This window comes from Petromyzon marinus, chromosome 35, assembly GCF_048934315.1.
Source record: "Petromyzon marinus isolate PM22_M1 ecotype Great Lakes invasive population chromosome 35, UKy_Petmar_22M1.pri1.0, whole genome shotgun sequence".
Classification (NCBI taxonomy): domain Eukaryota; kingdom Metazoa; phylum Chordata; class Hyperoartia; order Petromyzontiformes; family Petromyzontidae; genus Petromyzon; species Petromyzon marinus.
Genome location: NC_133701.1, coordinates 2,192,110 through 2,216,703, shown reverse-complemented (window position 1 = coordinate 2,216,703; position 24,594 = coordinate 2,192,110). Strand labels below are relative to the sequence as shown.

General features: G+C 47.5%; 2 protein-coding genes across 2 annotated transcripts; both read left to right on the top strand.

The window, feature by feature from the left end:
• The first annotated feature begins 10,704 nt into the window (after nucleotides 1-10,704).
• LOC116948825 (trypsin-like) lies at nucleotides 10,705-15,302 on the top strand. Its single transcript, XM_076071752.1, has 5 exons — nucleotides 10,705-11,174; nucleotides 11,701-11,704; nucleotides 11,901-12,129; nucleotides 14,395-14,528; nucleotides 15,107-15,302. Exons 1-5 carry the CDS (start codon nucleotides 11,029-11,031, stop codon nucleotides 15,254-15,256), a joined length of 663 nt encoding a protein of 220 aa, XP_075927867.1. The 5' UTR covers nucleotides 10,705-11,028; the 3' UTR covers nucleotides 15,257-15,302.
• Nucleotides 15,303-21,174: 5,872 nt separating this feature from the next.
• On the top strand, nucleotides 21,175-24,260 carry LOC116948758 (trypsin-like). The gene is made up of 4 exons (XM_076071751.1): nucleotides 21,175-21,741; nucleotides 22,657-22,916; nucleotides 23,602-23,849; nucleotides 24,111-24,260. Exons 1-4 carry the CDS (start codon nucleotides 21,596-21,598, stop codon nucleotides 24,258-24,260), a joined length of 804 nt encoding a protein of 267 aa, XP_075927866.1. The 5' UTR covers nucleotides 21,175-21,595.
• Nucleotides 24,261-24,594: the final 334 nt, after the last annotated feature.

Sequence of the window (24,594 nt, the reverse complement as noted above, 5' to 3'; positions counted from 1 at the left end):
AAAATAACCTTACACTGCTGGGTGGACAGAGACTAGTGGATTCATGCAATGTACCCCTTTGTTTCAACTGCCGCACCGGGAAATTGAATCGAGAACTGGATTGCAAGTCGAGTGTGCTATTAAACCTGGCACCACAGCAGCTCCCTTCATTTCATGCAACCACACTGTTCATCAAAGCAAAGGAAAGGAGACAATGTCAAATACATTACAAAGTCATGAGAAACAGATATCTCGATCATTGTTATTGTGAAATGCAATATCGTGTCATATCGTGAATATTTGATATTGAGCAAGCAGAAGTTTCAAACAACATTGTGCAGTGACTCCAACTGAGTCGCAGACATTATCTTGGGAGCAACACTATTTATTAAACAACAGCACGCAACATAACAGGATCTACACTCGGGTCTCGAATGCCCATCTAACCACGCTACGGCAGAACTAGACACGGTTCGCTATCCCGGTCCGGACCACAAGCTGGGTCCCGGACCGCGTGGTTAGAGGCTTCTTCTCCCCGACGTGGATCTTCGTATCACCAGCACACGCATAACATCGAGCTCCTCACGGGGCACCGGTTATATGCCCCTGGGCTGGAGCTGACTCCGCCCTTCGACCCGCCCACCTTCCAGGTCTCTTGAGCTCTTTCTTGAAGATTCCCGAGAGCTCTAATGGACCACGTAACCGCCCTGTCCACCGGTAGCCTCCCTCCAATATCATCCTGTCACGTGTCAGCTGGTCAACCAGCATATCATGCCCCAACGTAACCGTGGCTGGCTGACGCTCCCCCTCGGCAAGCATAAGTTTCAAACAACAATGTAGAAGCGTGTAAAAAGCTATTGACTATTGTGCAAGATTCGAAAACCCTCACGAGTATTAAGTGAAGATGTACATTGTGGACCACTTGTCTTCGGTCACCGTCACAATAAACGTGACCAAATTTATCCGAATGACAGGCAGCAGTGATGCAGTGATATAGAACTGGTACGCAAGTACAAACGTGAACATAATTGTGAATAATAAACCACACTTAACGTCATGAAGTAATTTTGGAGCTTGATCCTATCACACAATTGCGTGGAGTGAAAACATGACGACCCCAAACCTAACAAAGTCCATCACTGTTAGATGTTACATGAGGGCATTACCATTGTATATATATAACAGGCAATTGATTGGAGAGCACGCTGTAGGCTTGCAAAAAATGGATTGAGCCCCATGTTGAAAGTATTGAACGTTTATTTAAAAGCAAGCTGTAGGCTTATGTAAATTATGCAAAGACAAATATCCATCATATAGCATTAACACACTGTTGGGGCAAGTGCTTTTAGCGAGCACCTATAAAGGCCGGCACAGCACACCAGGAGTGGGTGGCCAGCAGCACGCCCGGCCGCCTTTGTCTACCTAGTAGCGATGTTTACACATTGCAGCAGTCGACATTGGAGAGTCTCAGGAACGGTTCAGATAATTGACGCTGGTGTTGGCTGTGAGTGGAAATTGAATCCGGGTCGCCAGCTTCGTAGCGCAGCGCGCTAAACGCTAAACTAGAATTCCCCACAAATCACACAAATACAAAGTCAAATATCGTCCGTTTATCCTGTAACAGACTGTTAGCGAGCAACTTTGAAGGCCGGAACAGCACACGAGAGGGTGGCCAGCCAGCAGCAGGCCTGGCCGTATTTGTCTCCCCAGTGGCAATGGTCACACACCGTACCGGATACTCATTTGAGGTTGAGTCGATCTAGGTGAAGCCCAGGACCGGTTCAGATAATCGTCACTGGTCTTGGCCGTGAGCGGAAATCGAACTCGGGTCGCTGGGTTCGTAGCGCTGCACGGTAACCTCTACCCTACCGCTCCCCAAATAACACAGACACAATCACACATGTACAGTGATGCAAGAAGACACAAATGGACACAGGTGTAAATTACTCAAGATAGATATACATAGGAGGCATTGACTACAACTGCAAAAAACGTGGCAGGACCCTTCTGAAGAAGAGATATGAGACGCAGTGAGGCTTTCTTGGATAAACAAGCGTATTCGGAAGCCACTGGAGCTATGCACTTTTAAATGCAGATTGAAGTTTGCTGTCCTTCCCCCGCACCTGGGATTAGCACAGTTGGCTACGTACCGTGCGAAAGATGTTCAACATACATATGTAGTGGTCATTGTAACCTAACATGCCGTCAACACTACCGCCCTGATGTAGCGCCAGCTATGTACCAACAGGGGGCAACAGCGAGTCCGGTCTGTACCAGGCAAAGCCATGAAGCTCGGGAACCATGAGGGCGGTTGGGAACCGGAGGTACACACCCCAAGCCCCCAGTGGGGGCTGGGGGATTACGCAATAGTCCAGGTCCCTCAAGAAGGTTCTAGAGAGTAGGCGTTGCCAGGGGCAGAGTGAACCTGGCCACCATATATAAGTCGGACCTCTGAACAGCTTTGCTTGTTGTCGTCAAGCTGTAGACCCTAAGAGCCAGCTTAGAATCGGACCCTGTGAACCCTCGGACCCACTGTCCTTCGTAGGACCGGAACTGAGAGGGCCAGTGGACGGACCCTGGGAACCCCCGGACCCGAAATCCTTCTTTGGGCTGGGACCGTGTGAGCCAGTGGCCAGGACCCGAGGACCTTGGCTGGGTCGGGTCAGGCAAGTGTCCCCTAGGGCCGCTAGCCAGAGGACTGAGATATAGAGTGGTCCCAGTGATAGAGAGCACGATAACCCGGAGGCTGTACCTCCCCAGGTATCGGGTGGAAGGGTCTGTTACCCCTTTGTGTTAAGGACCCTATACTGTTATTGTTATAAACAAAAGTGTTGCCTTCAGTGAAGACTGGGTCTCAATCATTACCACCACAACTGGCGTCAGAAGTGGCTGAAGACCTAATTAGATATGGAGACAAGGAGTCGTGCACGTACCTGGGCTCCGAACGACGATGCTGCACTTGCTCCTGGGTCGACTACACCGCCAAATGATGGAGAAGCCGCCCCAAAGGCTGACATTCAGCCTGCAAAGGCAACTATGAGCGCGCCACCTTCGGTGGAAAGCACTGCGTGCAGCACACACCCGCCCCGCCGACCTCCTGCATGCCGCGGCTTCAATCCTTGATGAAATCCACCGAGGGGATCCGACAGCAGAAGAGTTAGGAGGGGGCATGCAAGCAGCGGCAATTCCCGCCACCGGCTCTTCAACTGCCGCCAAAGATTTTGAATTTACTGCCCAAGACGGTGACGCATCGTGTGGACAACGTCACTTCCGCCCACAGACGCGCTTCTGCTAGAAGCCATGTGCATCGCGGGAACGATATCACTTCTGCCCTTGGGCTGCTCCAATCAGGCGTCACCACTTTATCAGCAAAACGACCAGCGCTGCACGTCATCATTATGGACAGTAACAGTGCCACTTACCCCGCAAAATCCAACGCGACACTGCTGTCCCCGGGACGTGTGCCTCCTCTTAAGCAGCGCTTGCCTGTGCTCAAGGCATTCTCTGCTGCAGGTGGTGATTGGGTGGCGTTTGAACCAAGAATCCTTTCTGACTGTGACATGGTGGGGTGGATGGAGGAAGAGAGACTCCGCGCTCTTCCAGCCGCCCTGGATGACGACGCCTTGGCCGCCATCATCACGATCCCGTGGGGGGATCATGCAATGTTGCAGCATGCGTTGAAACACATGGCAGCTATCTACAGGCCTCCTTCAGATATGAGACACTGCTTAAATACCCGGAGCAATGGTGAGTCGGAGACTCCCCTGGCTTTCCGCAGTGCTTTGCTTGCTCTGACTAGGCCAGCTTTTCCCTGGATGGATGACAATGGCATCGACACCCTCGTCCTGCAGAAATTGTTGTCGCTGGAGCAGGACTTGCGCATCGTCGTTCACGCGTTGGACGACGACGACCTGAACTCACTGCATGCCGCCAAGGGAATGCAAGTGCACCTTCTCCTCCAACGAGAGACGGGTGTCGCCGTCTATGTTGCACCATCACCAACCGACGCTCGTTCGGAAGAGACCCAACCCGACCAGGCCTTTGCAGTGACTCGGGCCTCAGGTTGGAGGGCTGGTGACCGACCCCACCCGAGAGATTCTCGGTAGAGGGAACGGCCACCTCCACGACCAGAGCCCCGGATCACCTGCTACAATTGCGGCCTCCGAAGACACGTGTCGTCGGGCTGCCGGGCACCTCAAATCTGCATTGGTAATATTAAAGTGGTTGGTCCCATTCTGGTATCCTCGTCCCTCGCTGTTCCGTGTCTCCTCGGCACTGATTTCTTAGGCAAAATGCTAAAAAAAATTCTCGTGGGCCAAGGTTGCATCGAGCTCCTCTCTGGTTGACGTATATCTTTCCTGCCCTCCCCCACCCGCTTGCGCGCGGCCTGCGCTACGGTACAAGTGCTGGCGTCTCGTACGGTGCGTATCCCGGCGGGCGCTCAAATGCTGGTTCCATTGCAACTTCTGAAACCGCTCGATTCGGGTGCGACGGCAGACGGTAATTTATTGGGCCCTTCAAACACCGCGGTGCGGGGGCTGGAACTTGTCGGTACACAGACGATTGTATCAACCAAAAGAGAACCCTTCATCCAGTTATTGAATGCCGGGCAGCGCACGACGGTCATTCCGCAGGGTGCCATGCTTGCTCACGTGGCACCTGTGCCCCACGGTGACTCGCTTGTTGGCCACGTGGGTGACATACCTCAGACGCAGCCGTGTTCCCACCTGGATGAAAGATAGCTAGTCGCGCTTTTCTCGGCTGCTGGTAAAATGTCCGATTCCCAGAGGTTGAAATTGCACACACTATTGCGGGAATTCTCTGATGTCTTCAGCAAGAGCAAATTTGATATTGGATGCACTAATTTGTTGAGCCATCACGTTGATACGGGAGATGCCGCTCCCATTCGGCAAAATCCATTTCGTCTCAGCCTGGCTGAGAAGGAACATGTCCGGTTGGCCGTCAACTACATGTTTGCCGTGGACATTATTTCCCCATCTACCAGCCCGTGGAGAGCCCCAATTGTACTTGTCAAGAAGCACGATGGCTCTCTGAGATTCTATGTAGATCTCCGGAAACTTAACAAAATCTCCGTAGCAGATGCGTATCCGCTTCCTTGAATGGACAAGTCGCTGGATGCCTTAGCGGGGGCACATTATTTTTCCACATTTCTGGATTTTGGCAACTGCTATTGGATGAAGCGTCCAAACCTTAAACCACTCTTTGCACGCCATAGGGCCTTTTCAAGTTTAATCAGCTGCCCATGGGCCTTCACTCGGCTCCAGCTACGTTCCAGCATCTCATGGAATTGGTTCCCGCTGGGCTCCAGTGTGACTCATGCCTCATTTACATCGACAATGTAATTGTCTTCAGCCGTAAATTCCAGAAACATTTGGATCATCTGCGGGTTGTATTAATTGAAATGCAAGCAGCTAACCTCAAATTTATCCGGAAAAATGCCACCTCTTGTGGGAATCGGTGCATTACCTGGGACATTGTCAGCCAGTCGGGCATTGCAACTGACCCTGAGAAAACGAGCTGCGTGCGTACATGGCCGACTCCCACTTCTGTGGGAGAAGTAAGGAGTTTAATTGGATTTGCTTTGTAATATCGAGGATTTGTTGCGGGATTTGTGTCGATAGCTAAACCCCTTCATGCTCTGACAGCGAATGGGCAAGAGATCCATTGGGGACAGGAGGAGGAGGCCGCATTCAGAGCACTTTGAGATTCCCTCGCAAATGCCCCTCCCCTGTGCTACCCTGACACGGCCGTTTATTCTCGACACGGATGCCAGCAACACGGGCATCGGTGGTGTGCTGTCCCAGGTGATTGACAGGGTGAACGGGTTGTCGCTTATGGCAACAGAGTTCTATCTCTGGCAGAGCAACGCTACTGCATAACTCGCCGTGAGCAGTTGGACCATCGTGTTTTTTAACCAGCAATACCGGCAAAATTTATACGGCAGGCATTTTACTGTACGCTCCGACCATGCGGCATTACAATATGGCTTGTGAACTGACCAACCGTCTGGCCAATTGTCCCGCTGGCTCGAGGTCCTGCAGGACTACTTGTTTCCGGTAACCAACCGCAAGAGGTCTAAACACTCGAACAGAGAAGCGCTGTCGCGGCTGCCCGCTGGCAACCGGTATGCGTGCTTTTCGGGTTCCAGCCATTGCAAACAGCCCGTTGTTCATGCGCCCCCCCCCCCCCCCCCCGCCACTCGCTGCTGCAGCTGAGGTGGCCGTTCCTGGAGGTGGCTCCTCTGAGGGGCTGGAGGGTTCATCCACTCGAGATGCATTACTCAATTCATGCCTCTTGGACTGGGGGCGTCTCCAAATTGAGGACGCGTTCCTCCTTAAGTCACACCGCCGTGATGAGCGACTTAGCAACTTGAAAGTATCGGGAAGGATTCGCGCCCATCATTCTGCGGGAAGGTCTGTTGATGACCTGGGATGGTAGCTCGCGCTGTTATAAAATTGTCCTGCCGACTGCTCTGCGCGGAAAGGCCGTTTTAGCTGCTCACGAGCGCCTCTTGCACCTGGGGGTCCAGAAACACTTAGCACGCTGCAGCTCGATTTCTATTGGCCAGGTATGGTGAAATATGTGGCCAATCTGCTCCTGAGCTGCACCCAGTGTGCCAGGTGGAAGCCACCGGCAGGCCATCGTGCCCGCCCCTACAGTCCATCTGCATGTCCCGTGTCAATGAATTGGTGGCGCTGGACATTCTTGGGCCCTTTCCAGCTACCTCCCGAGGTAATAAGTACCTGCTGGTTGGGGTGGAACATTTCACCTGCTGGCCCATGGCCTGGCCAATCCCCAACCAGTCGGCAGCAGCCATTGTGGAGGCCTTTCTCCAGGGCTACGTCCTGGACAAGGGTGCTCCGGAGCGCCTGCTGACCGGTCAGGGAAGGAATTTCTCATCCACCCTGTTGAAGGATGTGTGTAACCGCCTTGGTACACAAAAAGTGCTCACTTCCCCGTATCACCCACAAACTGAAGAGATGGTTGAGCGTCTTCATCGGACACTCATCTCAATGCTGTACCACCAGCTTGACGAGTCGAAACTATATTGGGATCTCCATATCCCCGGTGTCCTGGACGCATACAGAATGGCACCCCATGCGGCAATGGGGTACTCGCCATTCTATCTCATGTATGGCCGCAATGTCAATCCCCCGGCAGACGTGCAGAAATGCGTCAAACCGCTCGCCTCGAAATCCAAACTGTCAGACCACATCCGATTCAATATTCAAAAATTGACCTAGGCACGGGAGGCCGCTAGGGAAAATTCCAGGGTGAGGCAGCTGGCCAAAGAGAAATTGCAGAGCCACCGCGTTTCCGAGCACACGTGGGCTGAAGGGGACGGGGCCTGGCTCCATTGTCCCCAGGTTCTCTTGGCAACATCCCCTAAACTTCTCAGACCCTGGAGGGGGCTGGTCGAGGTTTTCCGAGTCGTCTGCCCCCAGTGTGTTAAGGTACAATGGGGTAGGCGATCTTGGCACGTCCACCCATCGTGTCTGAAACTCTACGTCGCGTCGCGCACTTTCACATCATCTTCATATCGCAGGGGCCGTGGGTGTGACGTGCCCGACGTGCCGGAATGTTCATCTGCAGAACCTAACCCTGAGACGAGCCATCTGATCCCACCCTCAGATGCTACGGGATGGAGGCTATCACGGCCATCGACGTTGGCCGCCCACGACACCGAGCGCCCACCCACCCCACCAGATGAGGCCTTGATGGGGCCTACCTCTCCTGACCCGCCCTTGTGGGCTGTTCCCCACTCACAACCAGTTTCTGCTGAGCTGCAAAAAGACCCAAAGAGCCAGCTTAAAAAAGGACCGGGGAACCCCCGGACCCACTGTCCTTTTAAGGGCTGGGACTGAGTGGGACAGTGGTCGGACCCTGAGAAACTTCGGACACAATGTCCTTCTGATGGCCGGGACAGAGCGGACCAGTTGCCGGGACCCGAGGACCTTAGCTGGGTCGGGTCAGGCTAGCCTCCCGTAGGGCAACTAGCCTTAGGACTGAGATATAGTGTGGTCCCAGTGATAGAGAGCACGATAGCGCGGAGGCTGTACCTCCCCAGGTATCGGGTGGAAGGGGCCGTTACCCCTTTGTGTTAGGGACCCTGTACTGTTATTGTTATAAATTATCGTGTTGTCTCCAGTGAAGACTGGGTCTCCATCATTACCACAACATATACTCATGATGCTTCTAGTTCATGAGAAGTGCTGTATGTCGTGGACGTACAGTTCAGCTGCCGATAACAGGATACCGTAGGAAACAAATGAAAAGCTACTTTGTGTAACTGGGCGAGCGTTAATTGAGACACCCTTTACCTGTTAACAATGGAATCCATGGCACATGCAAGGTGTGAACAGAAACAATGGAAAGACGTGTTGCAAAACAGTGTCAAATTAAGTTGTAGCTATTCGTAGCTGATACAATGAAATATATATGTGATGTTGAAATGGATGAATTTGAAGTTGTTTGAAATAAGACATACATTGTTCTCGTTGAAAAGATAGGGGAATATGACGCGTGCTTTCGCAGCTGGTGATGTCACGGCGCGTACTGAAGCAGCCTCACGGGATTTTCAACTTCCCAACCTGATGAAGCCCGAGTCGGGAAGTTTAAATGATGTCGTGAAAAGCCTTAAACTACCTTTGAGCTTTATTGGTTTGAATGTGATCAACACCTTGGCATGTACGAATGTTGTCTTTTTAAAAGTTTTACTTTTGTCGAGTGGTGGGGGCTTAGCAACGAGAATTTTGACAAAGAATCTGGCACGTGGCCAAATCTCTAAATATATGGATCAGTATTCATGTATCTGACTATTCAATTAAAAATAACTAGGGATCTGCTTATTAAAATATAACTTTAGCGATGACACATTTGACTTTTACCTCATGGTATACGTTAATATAGAAATGCAGTAATGTCCTTGGCATAAGTATAAAGGGCAAAGGTGCATCATTGCAATGGATTTATTACAGCACCGCTGGCAGACTCCACTTAAACGACCACTAAATATCCCCTCTAGAGGATAATATATATACTCATGTATGCTTACATAAGTGTTAATTTTATAGCCAATAATTTTAGCTAAATCCTACGAACATAGGCTAGACACAGGGGAAAGCTCTCAATTCCGGAACTTTTCCACAGAGATCGGGATGGTTCCACTATTTGTAGAATGGGTCCGCAAACTGCAGAAATACTCTTAAACACACCTGCCACGTTACCCACACACACATGGCATTATCTCTACAAAGTATAAGATCATAAACAGAACAATGTAATCAACGTCCGTGAAAACAATTAATAAATAGAACCAATATTAACGTGTGGAATCGCTGACTCACAATTTTTTGTCTCAGGTGGGAAAATATCGACGAGTTTAATGAGACAGACATAAGGCATTGGGTAACGTAGAAATGAGAATAAGGCCAGGAGATAAGAGGGCTCTCAACGGGAATAAATGTGGACCCTCAGCAGTGGTTCAGCATCGTTGTTCAGGATCTTCACTGCACAATGTACGGACTCATCTTCGCTCTGCTCGTGGGCACCGCTGGTGAGACTTAAGCAGGGCATTGAAGGATATCATTAGTGGTCAATTTGGAATTTTAATTTTGGGTAGGCCTCCGCTAGGTTAGCTCAATCGGAAACACTTTATGCCTCCTATGATGATGTGCATCACTAAACTAACAGAGGAGAGGAAGGTGTGCTGCTTATTTGGCTGTGCCAGAAAGTTGGTCTTTGACTTAAACTGAATTATACCCAAGTGCAAGATGGGGCTAAAGTCCGTTTTTGTTCCCAAGGGATTGGTGCAAATTTTGATTTAAAGCTTTCGTGACTGCAGTAATTCATATTCTTAGCTCTTTCGGTAAAGTCACGTTGAAGGGAAACAATAAAATAATAAAATATATAAAACAATACAAATTCTCACGACGTTTCGACCATAACACAAACGGTCGTCATCAGGTGTGTCGGTTTGCATAAATTTATTTATTTTAAAACGGTGTATTTATTTATTCATTGCAGATCATTGTTATAATTCAGTAGGCTCACATGACATTGACTTTTCCAAGACAGAGGTTATTTGTAAGCCATCTGGCTACAATGAGAGATTCGTTCATGAGGCTATCCACATATCCAAGCACAGAGACAATTTCAACCGAGAAGACGGATTCTGGCTTAGCAATCGTTGGAAAGATTTGATAAACCATTTCAGGTCTTAATTGATTGTTCACGCTTACAGTGGCTTTCAGACAGCATACATTAATTTTTCGTCTCCCCCCTCCTCTTTTCAGAACATAGATGGAATAGTCCTTCTAAATAAACTGGCAAATCGCTGCGCGTGGCGCTGACGTTTTTTATTATAAATAAATAAATACGCCGTTTAAAAATAAATACATTTGTGCAAACCGACACACCTGATGACGACCGTTTGTGTTATGGTCGAAACGTCGTGAGAATTTTTATTGTTTTATATATATTTTATTATTTTATTGTTTCCCTTCAACGTGACTTTACCGGAAGAGCTAAGAATATGGATTGGTGCAAATTCAAAATTCCTTCTATGGGGCCCATTATGTCCATCAGACAAGAACGACGATTGAGCAAGTGATGCAACATTTCTAGTAACCATAGCGAAGTGACTGTTTTTGCTGGAATTGGTCTTTGTAATTGTGTTGCTGGTAAGATTGGTGATGATGATCATCACGGAGAAAGCAGAGGCGGATCTATAATATTCCCAAGAGGGGTGTTCATGAAATGTCCATACATTTAAAAAGGGGCTTACAATATCAATACGTTTTTTTCTGGTAAAAATCAATAACCATATTACTTTGCGACTCAAGGGGTGGGAGGGGTGTAGCATTGTCTCCATTACTTCCCTTGGATTCTCCACTTGGCCTTATACACGATGTCGATGGTCATGATCCTGTTGACGATTATTCTCACGATGAATGTTGGGTCTGAGTAATTGACCGTGGCCAGGATACTAATTCACACTCTGCTTCGCTGACAGCGGCGGCCCCATACATGTATGAGGACCACATCGTGGGTGGCTCCGAGTGCGCTGCCCACTCGCAGCCGTGGCAGGTGTCCATCAACATCGGATACCACTTCTGCGGAGGCTCCCTGATCTCCAGCGAGTGGGTCATGTCTGCCGCTCACTGCTACAAGACGTGAGTGTGCTGCGGGTGGACATGAGCGAATCTCGTTGCGTGCTGCGTGTCTGGTGGTCTCAGTGAAGTGACATCGACTTGTGTAAAATGCAGTGTACACCTCCAACCTGGTGATCACGACCTTATCTGAAAAAATCTTAAAGCTCATGTTGTTGAACTAAAACCTAGCCACAAATAATATTTACTTGAGCTTCACCGATGGGGCAGCAGTGTCACAGCTGGTAATATGAAGAAGCCGATCATATTATTTTGAATGAGACCTCTGCGAACAAACGAGACAGGGCTATGTGCAGATTGCAAAGGTATGCGACATCCTCTTTCCACAACAAGGCGATGTGCCCCAGCAGTTCGTTTTGTTTAGGCAATTATATCAAATAGTTACAGCACTTGTCAATCAACCACACTTGTCAATTTGGGTTGGTTACGGTGGGGAGTGTAGATGTGATGGCATAGAAATACAGTGCTAGTTGACCATGTACATATTTGTTTAGATTGTTTTGTTCGTGTTTTATTGTTATTGCTGTAGCCAGGTTTGTATTGTGTGACCAATCCCCATAAACGAGTAGCATTCATGGCCCAATGGGTTTTACCTGTATCAAAATAAAACCCCCAAAAAAACATAGAACCTAAATTTAAGCGATCCCTTATGAATAAAAATCATCATCACTACAATCATACACTTCCTCCACCCCCGGCCCGTCCCTCATCTCTGTGCGCATCGGCGAGCACAACATCTTCGAGTCTGAGGGCACCGAGCAGAGGATCCAGGCCTCCAAGGGGATCCGCCACCCCCAGTTCAACTTAAGCACCTTCGACAACGACATCATGCTCATCAAGCTGTCCTCGCCCGCCACCCTCAACCAGTATGCGCAGGCCATCCCGCTGCCCTCCTCCTGTGTCGGCACCGGAGTCATGTGCACCATCTCCGGCTGGGGACAGACCAAGACCAGCCTTGGTGAGGACACGGCGCTTAGACGTCCGTATACCCTGGAAAATCCATTTAAGCAAGAGTTTTTAAAGATTTTACAATGTCGGTTTCGTGGTCACTCTGTATAGCTCTCGGATGTGTTCGGGCTGTACCACGTCGTGTTCATCATGACGTGCTGCATTAGACTCTCTGAATCACATTTACAATAGCCTTGATAATAAGAAGTACTGCGCCAGTCTTTTTCTTGACTTGTCCAAAGCCCTTGATAGAGTCGATCATAACACCCTGCTTAGTAAACTAAGTTGCCTCAGTTTCTCCAAACACGTAGTAGAATGGTTTAAAAATTACCTCGTTTCTCGCACCCAAACTGTATTCACAGATGTTTTGGAGGTAAAACAGTGTTAAGATAACAAAAGGGGTTCCACAGGGTTCCATCCTCGGCCCCTTCTTGTTCTCTCTTTATGTCAATGACTTGGGCACTGACCTGGATCATTCCAGGGAAAACAATTTTGGAGATGACAGAATAATGATTACTGCTGGCCACTCTCCGGATGACGTGATTGCTAAGCTCCAGGGTGATTTCAACTACAACATCAGCTATTTGTTCTTAAACTAGTCCTGAATACCTCCAAAACCAAGGTGCTATGCTTCTCATCAGGACTAAAGCAGGAAATTATTTTTCCCCCATTACATTCCTTAAATAATTATCAAATATGGCAAGTCACCATCTATAAGTATATTGGGGTCATCCTGGATTCAAAAGTGAAATTTGAAGATCACATTGATTATATTGGTAAAAAGAGATAAATAAAAATTGGTTTTATGTATCGACACAAGCACTGCTTCCCCCCTATATTTCGTTTGGAATTGATAAAAGCTACCATACTGTCTCTACTTTATTACTGTGACATCGTATACAAATCAGCCCCAAGCACTGTACTGAAAAAGCTTGAATCAATTTATCACTCGGCCTTAAGATTTGCATTGAACTGCCCATATAAGACTCACCACTGTGATCTCGACATTGGGTCAAACGTAACATCTCTTCATGTTCGACGGCTCGTGCACCAGATCTTATTTCTTCACGATGTACTTACAAAAAAATCCGCCGACTACCTACTGGATCTCCACTTTGTTTCAAAGAACAAATGTGACCTAAGGTCATCGCTCATATACCAGCTTCACATTCCTTATTGCCGTAGAAAAACTGGAGGAAGGGCCTTTGCTATTGATGCCCCCAGGGTCTGGAATTCTATTGCCAATAAACTGCAACTTGAATCGCTACCTATGAGATCTTCACTCAAAACTGCTCTAGAGGAGTTGTACACCCCTAGCTGTCACTGCTATCCAGTGGCCTAAAATTAAATGTTTTCGTTCTGGATGACCGCTGCAACGGAAGATCTTGTGTTTTGATTTAGTGTGCTGATCTTTAAAGGTGCATTTGAAAATTTTAGATACTCCGACTGATGCCCCTGCTATCGTGGAGTGACTCATGCAGCCAGCTATGGCTACAGGGTTTGGTGGTACATGTTGTTTATTTCGTTTATTGTGAAATTTCGGTCACAGTTCGTACGATCACTGTTACATTTTAATGGCTTTATTTTGGTGATTTAGAAAAGTTTTTTTGGTTTGGCCATGTTTGTTTGTTGTAGTACGGAGTTAGAATGATTGCTTTAATCTAAGTTGTCTTGTGGTTGTTGTTGTTGTTTGACTTGCATCCCACTGGGATTTTTGCAAAGCGTTGGTGTACGGTGCTTTTTTTCTGGAAGACTTTGCAGTTTTTTCCAGTATTTTTCTGTTTGCGCATAGTCACTTTAAGATGTTTTCATTTTCATGTTTTTCTTTTTTATTTGTTGCGGTTGCACCCGATCCAAGAGCCAAACGACGTTTCGCTCCACTTTTTGGGAGCTCCCAGCACGTGCATCGAAACGTTAGACATCATGTCCAACAACACGCAGTACAACCCAAAAACCTATCAGAGAAAAATGTAATAGAGCGGTGGGTAATATGTAGTCTGCGGGCCGAATGCGGCCCATGCAGTCCCTTTGTGGGGACTGTTTCATCTCGCCCTCTCTTCCGCTGTCTTCCTCTGCTCACTTTTCTCCAGGTTTATAAATGGGCACAAGCTACCAACCCATTGCATTGTCTCGGCATTACTGGGACCTTCACGCTGAGTCCACTGAACTCTCTTCTGCCGCAGCCTCTGCTTATGAGTTTCTATGTCCTCACGTTACCCAAATCTTTCCCCAGTGAGCAATGCCTCACCACTGCCACCTGCGTGTCTCCATACAGGCAAATCCGCTGTCCTCATGTGCGTCCAGGCGCCTGTGCTGAGTGACACCTCCTGCAGGAACTCCTACCCCGGTGACATTACCAACAACATGATCTGCCTGGGATACCTGGAGGGTGGCAAGGATGCCTGCAAGGTGAGGTCCCCTGAAGCTACTTGAGTCAATAAGTCTGAACGGGAGTATGAGAGTCGAGTTGCCCTCTTGCTACAAACCAGTGCCACCTCCACCAAGCATACCAATCCAGACAAAGTAATACTACTATCGTAGTCCAAGGCCCAACGTAGATATTTGTACCAATGTAGCACTGATTGTAACCATGAAAGTTACGCCTCCACAGGTGGTTTTGACAAGTGGAATATCTGGTCTGGGCCCATGGACTAACAGCAGTGCCTCACTCGTTAGTGGTAGTGCCAGGCAGAGCCCCAAGCAGCACCAGGGTCCCAGATTCATGAAAAGCATCTTGAATTCCGATCCTCGTACACCTTATGAACACAAAAAAGTTAATTACTCTCTAATCAACATTTTGGTTACATCTCTTTCATCTAACTCAATATTTATCACTTCGTTTTCACGGAAAATACTTTTGGTAAATGCCACAAACTCGCGGTCTAAGACAGTCGTCTGTGCGTCAGGAAAAGCTGGGAACCACGACATTAGATGCAGGAGCCAGCTGCTAATCCCTGACCCTCTAACCCCTGATGCCGCCACCGCAGCATGACTCCGGCGGCCCCGTCGTGTGCAATGGCCAGCTGCAGGGCATCGTGTCCTGGGGTCGCGGCTGTGCCCTGCCCAACTCCCCCGGCGTGTACACCAAGGTGTGCAACTACAACTCCTGGATCGCCAGCACCATGGCTGCCAACTGAGCGACTCACTCGGAAGCCACCTTGCCAGAGCAACAAGCACCATGATGGTTGTAATGACATGAAACGAATAAAACCTTTGAAATGTTGATGCCACCATGTTTTCATCGCCTTATTTTCTTCGTCTTATTTTCTTCGTAAAGTTGATGATCGAAACATCGCATAGCATGGTATAATGGATTGTGTTGCTCTACTGCGCTGCAATCCACAAGCAGCCCAGTAGCAGCCTATACAGCACAGGACGTCTTAACTCCTTTGGTATGGTATCCCTATACCTCCCACCTGCAATCCTTGAAACAATAGTATACGTTTAAAAAACATATGTTTAGTTCAAATTGTTCATACCAACAAATTGGCTAGTTTAAGTAATTTGCTTTGAGCATGTCGAAATGTTTTGCCAAGATTCAACTGATTTGCGTCGATACAAAGAAGGGGTGACATGCAAATGAGATGGATAATGTCGGATTCCCATTGGTCGATTCAAACTTCTCCCAGAGTTCGACACAGGAGCTACAGCGTGACCTTGGGGCGCTCTCAGGGACGCTCGCAGCCAATCACAACCCGCCATTGTCCTAATTTGAATATGACCCGCCCCATGAAAATAAATTCCTCCCTCTTTCCATCTCTCCCGCTAGATTTAATAATCGATGGTCGATAAATCGATCAACTTTTGACGACTCGATGAACCATTTTGGTATAAGAGTTGATCGTCGAGTCCGGTTCACCTCTTGTGAGGGGCGCTGGAACGTGTAAACCGCACGACGCTTAACAGTCACCACGTGGTACCTTCCAACAACAACAGCCGCCATTTACCACTAAGTGGCGGTGACGTCAACACGGCGACTGTCGAAAGCTTTTTGACAGGTCACGGGACAGACCCAGGTGCCATGGGTCGACTCACTGAGATGACTGGCAGATGCACACCAGCTGTGTCCCTTACTGTGCCATCTTGCTTCATTTTATCCGCCCAGCGCTCCATTCGTTGTAGTGAGCGTCGTTCCTCTGCCCTCCTTTGTTGTTGGAGGGCGACTGCCTCCAACTGAACAGTCTTGTCCTTCACGACATAGGCACACACACACACGGCTGTACACAGGGGGTGCGCTTGCATATTGAGATATTTTGATCATGACCACCATCAAATTCACTGCTGGATGAAGGCTGCCGTCTTTTTTCGATGTGGGGGGGGTGGCGTTGTGACGGGATGGGGAGCAGGTGCAGTTCATGTAACCACTCGCCACTGATGTTAGCCGCGCACCCCCAAGCTGCACCATTACTCATCCCACTCCGCGGATATCTGTGAAAAGAGCTTTATAGCTCATTGGATCCCTTCAGGATAAATTATTATTCTGATTCTAAACTCAAAACCAACACTCGCACCTAACACCGAATCGTCGAACCTCACCGCATATTCGTCCAGATGTTCAAAAATCCAATCAGCGCCCGAGGTCGGCGTAATGGGTGTCGTCTGTCTGTACGCGTCACAGTTACATGAACGTGAATGAGCCGCCATTTCAGCGTCTGTTAGACTGACGTCCTCATCGAGTGGACGGCCACGTGGTGATGTGTGGACATTTGCGTTACGCGTGACTCTGTCGAGTACATGTTACACGTGTAGAGGTGTTACGGGAGGATGACACGCGGTTGTATAACGGTGGGAACGAACACGTCCGCTACGGCCACCACCCTGGGGGGCTGTTGGGGATGCTGTGATCCCCCTCAGCCCCGCCCCTCAGTGAGAGACAATATAAAAGGTGGGACCCGTAGAGCTGAGAGGGAGTTCGACCCAGTCAAGATGAAGAGCCAGTGAAGAACGAAGACCGACTAGCCAGACCCTGGAACTCCTTTGACTCGCTGTCCTTTTGAGGGCCGGGCAAGGCAAGCCAGGGTGCGACACCAGAGCCGCGAGGCCGATGTCCTTCGCAGGGCCGGACTCGTGTGGCTGGTGATCGAGACCTGCGCCGAAGCTGGGCCAGATCAGATAGCCTCCCGAGAGAGGACCAGGATAGAGGGAACTAGGGAGCTAGCGTGGGCTTAAGCTCGGGGAGCACTTTCCTCTATAGAGCACGGGTGAAGAGGCCGTTACCTCTTCGAGTGTCAGGGTCGCTACTGTCATTGAAGTATCTGTAATAAACACGTGTTGCCTCAAGTGAACAGTCTCCGACGTCAATAAGGCCACTGAACAGGTACTGTATGTAGCAGGGCTCAAGAGGAGACAGAGAAAGTCACTGCAGATCACCCCCTACAATCTCAATCCCAACTACTGTACTGTAGATACAATCACATTTTGTCATGCAAACCAGCAATAAGTAACGTTCGCATAATGTAACCAATACACAAATACAAAAACAATACCTTTACGCTGCTGGGTGGACAGAGACTGGGAGATTTAAGAAATGTACCCCTTTGTTTCAAATGCCGAACTGGGAAATCGTATCGAGAAGTCAAGCGTGCTATTAAACCTAGTACCACAGCAGCTCCCTTCATTTCATACAACCGCACTGTTCATCAAAGCAACGAAATCGAGACAATGTCAAATACATTGCAAAGTCATGGGAAACAGATATCTCGATCATCGTCATTGTGATATGCAATATCGCGTCATATCGTGAATATTTGACATTGCAGCAAGCATAAGTTTCAAGCAACAATGTAGAAGCGTGTAAAAAGCTATTGACTATTGTGCAAGATGCGAAAACCCTCCCGAGTATTGAGTGAAGTTGTACATTGTGGTCCACTTGTCTTCTGTCACCGTCACAATAAACGTGACCAAATTTATCCGAATGACAGTCAGCAGTGATGCAGTGATATAGAACTGGTACGCAAGCACAAACGTGAACAGAATTGTGAATAATAAACCACACTTAACGTCATGAAAATAATTTCGGAGCTTGATCCTATAACACCATTGCGTGGAGTGAATACATGACGACCCCAAACCTAACAAAGTACATCACTAAATTTTGATTTAAAGCTTTCGTGACTGCAGTAATTCATATTCTTAGTTTTTTCGGTAAAGTCACGTTGAAGAGAAACAACAAAATAACAAAATATATATAAAACAATAAAAAATTCTCACGACGTTTCGACCATAACTCAAACGGTCATCATCAGGTGTGTCGGTTTGCATAAATTTATTTTTAAAACGGCACATTTATTTATTTATAAAAAACGTTGGCGTCACGCGCAGCGATTGGCAGTTTGCCCAGGACTAGTCCATCTATTTTTTTTAAAAGAGGAGGGGGGAGACGAAATTTTTTATAATGTATGCTGTCTGAAAGCCATTGTAAGCGTGAACAATCAATCAAGAACTGAAATGATTTATCAAATCTTTCCAATGATTGCTAAGATAGAATCCATCTTCTCGGTTGAAATTGTCTCTGTGCTTGTATATGTGGATAGCCTCATGAACGAATCTCTCATGGAAGCCAGATGGCTTACAAAGAACCTCTGTCTTGGAAAAGTCAATGGCATGTGAGCCTACTGAATTAGAACAATGATTTGCCACGGCCGAGGTGTTGGTCCTACCGTGTTTAAGGTCTGCTTTGTGTTCACGAATGCGGTCCGAGACATGGCGTTTGGTTTCTCCAATGTAACTACTACCACAGAGGCAACTTAGTTTGTAGACACCAGGGTATTGTATGTCCGGAATCACATCTTTTACAGACGGAACCAGATCACGGATTTTATGTAATGTGTTGAAACGGACCTGGATCTTGTGTTTATTCAAGATTTTGGAGATCTTTTTTGTGATCCCTGCAATGTAGGGTAAAGTTATGGTTTTGAAAGGCTCCTCAAGAGGGTTCTTCTTCATGGTTTGAGTGATAGCTTTGCGGATTGTATAGTCGGAGTAACCATTAGCCCTAAGAGCTTGGTGTACGTGCTTGAGTTCACTGCTTATGTGTTCCTGGTCGGATATGCATTGGGCTTTATGATACAGAGTCTTGATGAGAGAATTCTTCTGTGATGGATGGTGGTGGGAATCCGGTTTCAGATAAGCATCCGTATGGGTAGCTTTCCTGTAGACAGAGTGGCTCATTGAACCATCAGGTCTCTTTTTAATTAGGACATCCAAAAAAGGTTTCTTGCCATCTATTTCGACTTCCATGGTAAATCTGATGGCTGGGTGTATGGAATTGATGTGGTCGAAGAATTGGTCTAGAGCAGGCCGGCCATGTGGCCAGATGACAAAAGTGTCATCCACGTACCTCTTCCATAAGGTTGGGCGCAGAGTGGCAGTCTGGATGGCGTCAGTCTCAAATTTCTCCATGAAAATGTTAGCTATAACTGGAGAAAGGAGGGAGCCCATTGGGGTGCCCTCAGTTTGTTTGTAGAAAGTTCCATTCCAAGTGAAGTATGTATTGGTTAAACAGTGTCTCACCAGGGGTGGTACCTCAGTGTTTAGTCCTTGATGAACCAAGTCTTCAATGATTGCAATGGTGTCAGGTACAGGAACCTTGTTGAATAAGGAAACTACATCAAAACTGACAAGCAGGTCGTCTGGGGACAGGGAAATACCTTTGATTGTCGATACCAGGTGAGTAGGTCCGTTTCAACACATTACATAAAATCCGTGATCTGGTTCCGTCTGTAAAAGATGTGATTCCGGATATACAATACCCTGGTGTCTACAAACTAAGTTGCCTCTGTGGTAGTAGTTACGTTGGAGAAACCAAACGCCATGTCTCGGACCGCATTCGTGAACACAAAGCAGACCTTAAACACGGTAGGACCAACACCTCGGCCGTGGCAAATCATTGTTCTAATTCAGTAGGCTCACATGCCATTGACTTTTCCAAGACAGAGGTTATTTGTAAGCCATCTGGCTTCCATGAGAGATTCGTTCATGAGGCTATCCACATATACAAGCACAGAGACAAATTCAACCGAGAAGATGGATTCTATCTTAGCAATCATTGGAAAGATTTGATAAACCATTTCAGGTCTTAATTGATTGTTCACGCTTACAGTGGCTTTCAGACAGCATACATTATAAAAAATTTTGTCTCCCCCCTCCTCTTTTCAGAATATAGATGGACTAGTCCTAAATAAACTACCAAATCATTGCGCGTGGCGCTAACGTTTTTTATAAATAAATAAATGCGCCGTTTAAAAATACATTCATGCAAACCAACACACCTGAAGACGACCGTTTGAGTTATGGTCGAAACGTCGTGAGAATTTTTTTATTGTTTATATATATTTTATTATTTTGTTGTTTCCCTTCAACGTGACTTTACCGAAAAAACTAAGAATATGATCAGAGTATGTTTTTGTTTGCATTCTGACCACAATTATCGTGGTTACTGCAGTCATGATTCATTGCAAAAGGTTTCAGTTTGGTGTTTTAACATCTTAACACCTGTTTTGTTGCCAGAAAAAAAGGGGAAAACCTATTATAATATAAATGTGTCGTTAAAACCCGCCACACCGGACACAGCCAACATGTAAGGGTTGTCACGTAAATGTTGTGGCTTGGCTCTCAGACACACCAGTGTGCTGTACTAGTGACGAATTGCCACGTTCTGTTGCCGTGAAAACCCTTACTAGTTGGCTGTGTCGGGTGGTGGCGGGTTTTCACGACACATTTTTATATTTACGCGATCTAACCCAAAAACCTCTATTATGAATGATGGATATCATTAGTGGTCATTAGGTATCTTAATTTGGCGTAGGCCTCCGCTAGGTTAGCTCAATCGGAAACACTTTGCGCATTCTATGGTGATGTGCATCACCAAACTAACAGAGGAGAGGAAGGTATGTTGTTTATTTGGCTGTGCCGGAAAGTTGGTCTTTAACTTACACTGAATCATACCCAAGTGCAAGATGGGGCTAATGTCCGTTTTTGTTCCCAATCGATTAGTGGAAATTCTAAATTCCTTCTGTGGGGCCCATATTGTCCATCAGACAAGAACGGTGATTGACCAAGTGATGCAACATTTCTAGTAACCATAGCGAAGTGATTTTTTTTGCTGGAATTGGTCTTTGTAATTATGTTGCTGATAACATTGGTGATGATGATCATCACGGAGACAACAGAGGCGGATCTATAATATTCCCAAGAGGGGTGTTCATGAAATGTCCATACATTTAAATATGGGCTTACAATATCAATACGTTTTTTTCTGGTAAATATGAATAACCAAATTTATTTGCGACTCAAGGGGTGGGAGGGGGTAGCAGTCTCCATTACTTCCCTTGGATTCTCCACTTGGCCTTATACACGATGTCGATGGTCATGATCCTGTTGACGAGTATCCTCACGATGAATGTTGGGTCTGAGTAATTGACCGTGGCCAGGATACTAATTCACACTCTGCTTCGCTGACAGCGGCGGCCCCATACATGTATGAGGACCACATCGTGGGTGGCTCCGAGTGCGCTGCCCACTCACAGCCGTGGCAGGTGTCCCTCAACATCGGATACCACTTCTGCGGAGGCTCCCTGATCTCCAGCGAGTGGGTCGTGTCTGCCGCTCACTGCTACATGCCGTGAGTGTGCTGCACGTGGACATGAGCGAATCTCGTTGCGTGCTGCGTGTCTGGTGGTTTCAGTGAAGTAACATCGACTTGTGTAAAATGCAGTGTATACCTACAACCTGGTGATCACGACCTTATCTGAAAAGAACTTGAAGCTCATGTTGTTGAACTAAGACCTAGCCACAAAACAGGTCCCTGCAGGGTGGGCTGGTAGGAACATTGGATTTTTTTTTACACCCAACAGCACGAGATTTCACTTCGTTAAAGTATTGAAAGGGGACGGACGGACGGACACATTAATCTATTGCAGGCTGGTACACTCAGTTTACAACTTCGTTCCTACCGGTATAATATTTACTTGAGCTTCACCGATGGGGCAGCAGTGTTACAGCTGGTAATATGAAGAAGCCGATCGTATGATTTTGAATGAGACCCATGCGAACAAACGAGAAAGGGCTATGAACAGATTGCAAAGGTATGCGACATCCTCTTTCCACAACAGGGCGATGTGCCCCAGCAGTTTGTTTTCTTTAGACGATTATACCAAATAGTTACAGCACTTGACAATCTACCACACTGGCCAATTTGGGTTTGTGACGGTGGGAAGTGTAGATATGATGGCATAGAATTACAGTACAACCAATCTTACCATACGTGCTAGTTGTGCCCTGTTGATGCTTGAACTTACCATTCGGAACTTGACCATGTACAGTTTTGTTTGGATTGTTTTGTTCGTGTTTTATTGTTATTGCTGTAGCCAGGTTTTTATTGTGTGACCAGATCCCCATAAAGGATTAGCATTCCTGAGCCAATGGGTTTTACTTGTGCCAAAATAAAAGCTCCCAAAAAACCTAAAACCTAAATTTAAGCGATCCCCTATGAATAAAAATCATCATCACTACTGTCATCCACTTCCTCCACCCCCAGCGCGTCCAGCATCTCTGTGCGCATCGGCGAGCACAACATCTTCACGTCCGAGGGCACCGAGCAGTGGATCCAGGCCTCCAAGGCGATCCCCCACCCCCAGTACCTCTCGGCCACCACAGACAACGACATCATGCTCATCAAGCTGTCCTCACCCGCCACCCTCAACCAGTACGCGCAGGCCGTCCCGCTGCCCTCCTCCTGCGTCGGCACCGGAGTCATGTGCACCATCTCCGGCTGGGGCGAGACCGAGACCAGCATCGGTGAGGACACGGCGCTTAGACGTCCGACTACCCTGGAAAAGCCATTTAAGGAAGACTTTTTAAATATTTTACAATGTCGGTTTCATGGTTGCTATGTTTAGCTCTCGGATGTGTTTTCTGGCTGTGCCACGTGGTGTTCATCATGATGTCTAGCGTTTCGCTCTACTTTTTGGGAGTTCCCAACACTACTGATGAAGCGTCGGATGTTATGACGAAGAGCACTTAGTACAATCCAAAAACATATCAGATAAATTATTTGATTTCTTCTCCATACAAGCTGACACAATACTTACACATTCTTGTACCATACTAAAACATTTCATTAAGAAAACAAATGTTAGTGAATTGAAGGGTATAAGTACATGGAACTATGTCTAGTGATATTTTCGTGGATTTTTTTTCAATGTTTATAGCTAAGAATTGAATAACAGGTCTGAGCATGAGTAATGCTTGACCTGAAGTTTAAACTGGACTAAGAGTTGTAACTAGACTTGTCGATATCTGTAATTGTTGTGGTGTGAACTTGTGATTGGCCACTTCTAGGCACAGGCCTCCCCCATGTCTTCCTTTACTTTCTCAGTGTCTGTCTTCATCTGCTTACTTTTCCCCAGGTGTATAAATGGGCAAGAGCTACCAACCCATTGCATTGGCTCTGCATTACTGGGACCTTCACGCTGAGTCCACTGACCTCTCTTCTGCCGCCCCTTCTGCTCATGCGTTTCTCCGTCCTCACGTTACCCCAATATGTTTCCCCAGTGCACCAATGCCTCACCACTGCCAACCGCGTGTCTCCATACAGGCCGCTCCGATGTCCTCATGTGCATCCAAGCGCCCGTGCTGAGTGATACCTCCTGCAGGAACTCCTACCCCGGTGACATCACCAACAACATGATCTGCCTGGGATACCTGGAGGGTGGCAAGGACTCCTGCCAGGTGAGGTACCCTGAAGCGACTTGAGTTGATAAGTCTGAATGGGAGTATGAGCGTCGACCTGCCCTCTTGCTAGAAACCAGTGCCACCTCCACCAATCATTCAGATTGAGACAAAGTTAATGACTCTCTCAGCATCTCTTTCATCTAATTCAATATTAATCACGTAGTTTTTTCACAGACATAAAGGTTGGGTACCACGACGTTAGATGCTGGAGCCAGCTGCTAATCCCTGACCCTCTAACCCCTGATGCCGCCACCGCAGAATGACTCCGGCGGCCCCGTCGTGTGCAATGGCCAGCTGCAGGGCATCGTGTCGTGGGGTCGCGGCTGTGCCCTGCCCAACTACCCCGGCGTGTACACCAAGGTGTGCAACTACAACTCCTGGATCGCCAGCACCATGGCTGCCAACTGAGTGACTCACTCGGAAGCCACCTTGCCGAACAACAAGCACCATGATGGTTGTAATGACATGAAACGAATAAAACCTTTGAAATGTTGATGCCACCATGTTTTCGTCGCCTTATTTTCTTCGTCTTATTTTCTTCGTAAAGTTGATGATCGAAACATCGCATAGCATGGTACAATGGATTGTGTTGCTCTACTGCTCTGCAATCCACAAGCAGCCCCGTAGCAGCCTATACAGCACAGGACATCTTAACTCCTTTGGTATGGTATCCCTATACCTCCCACCTGCAATCCTTGAAACAATAGTATAAGTTTAAAAAACATATGTTTAGTTCAAATTG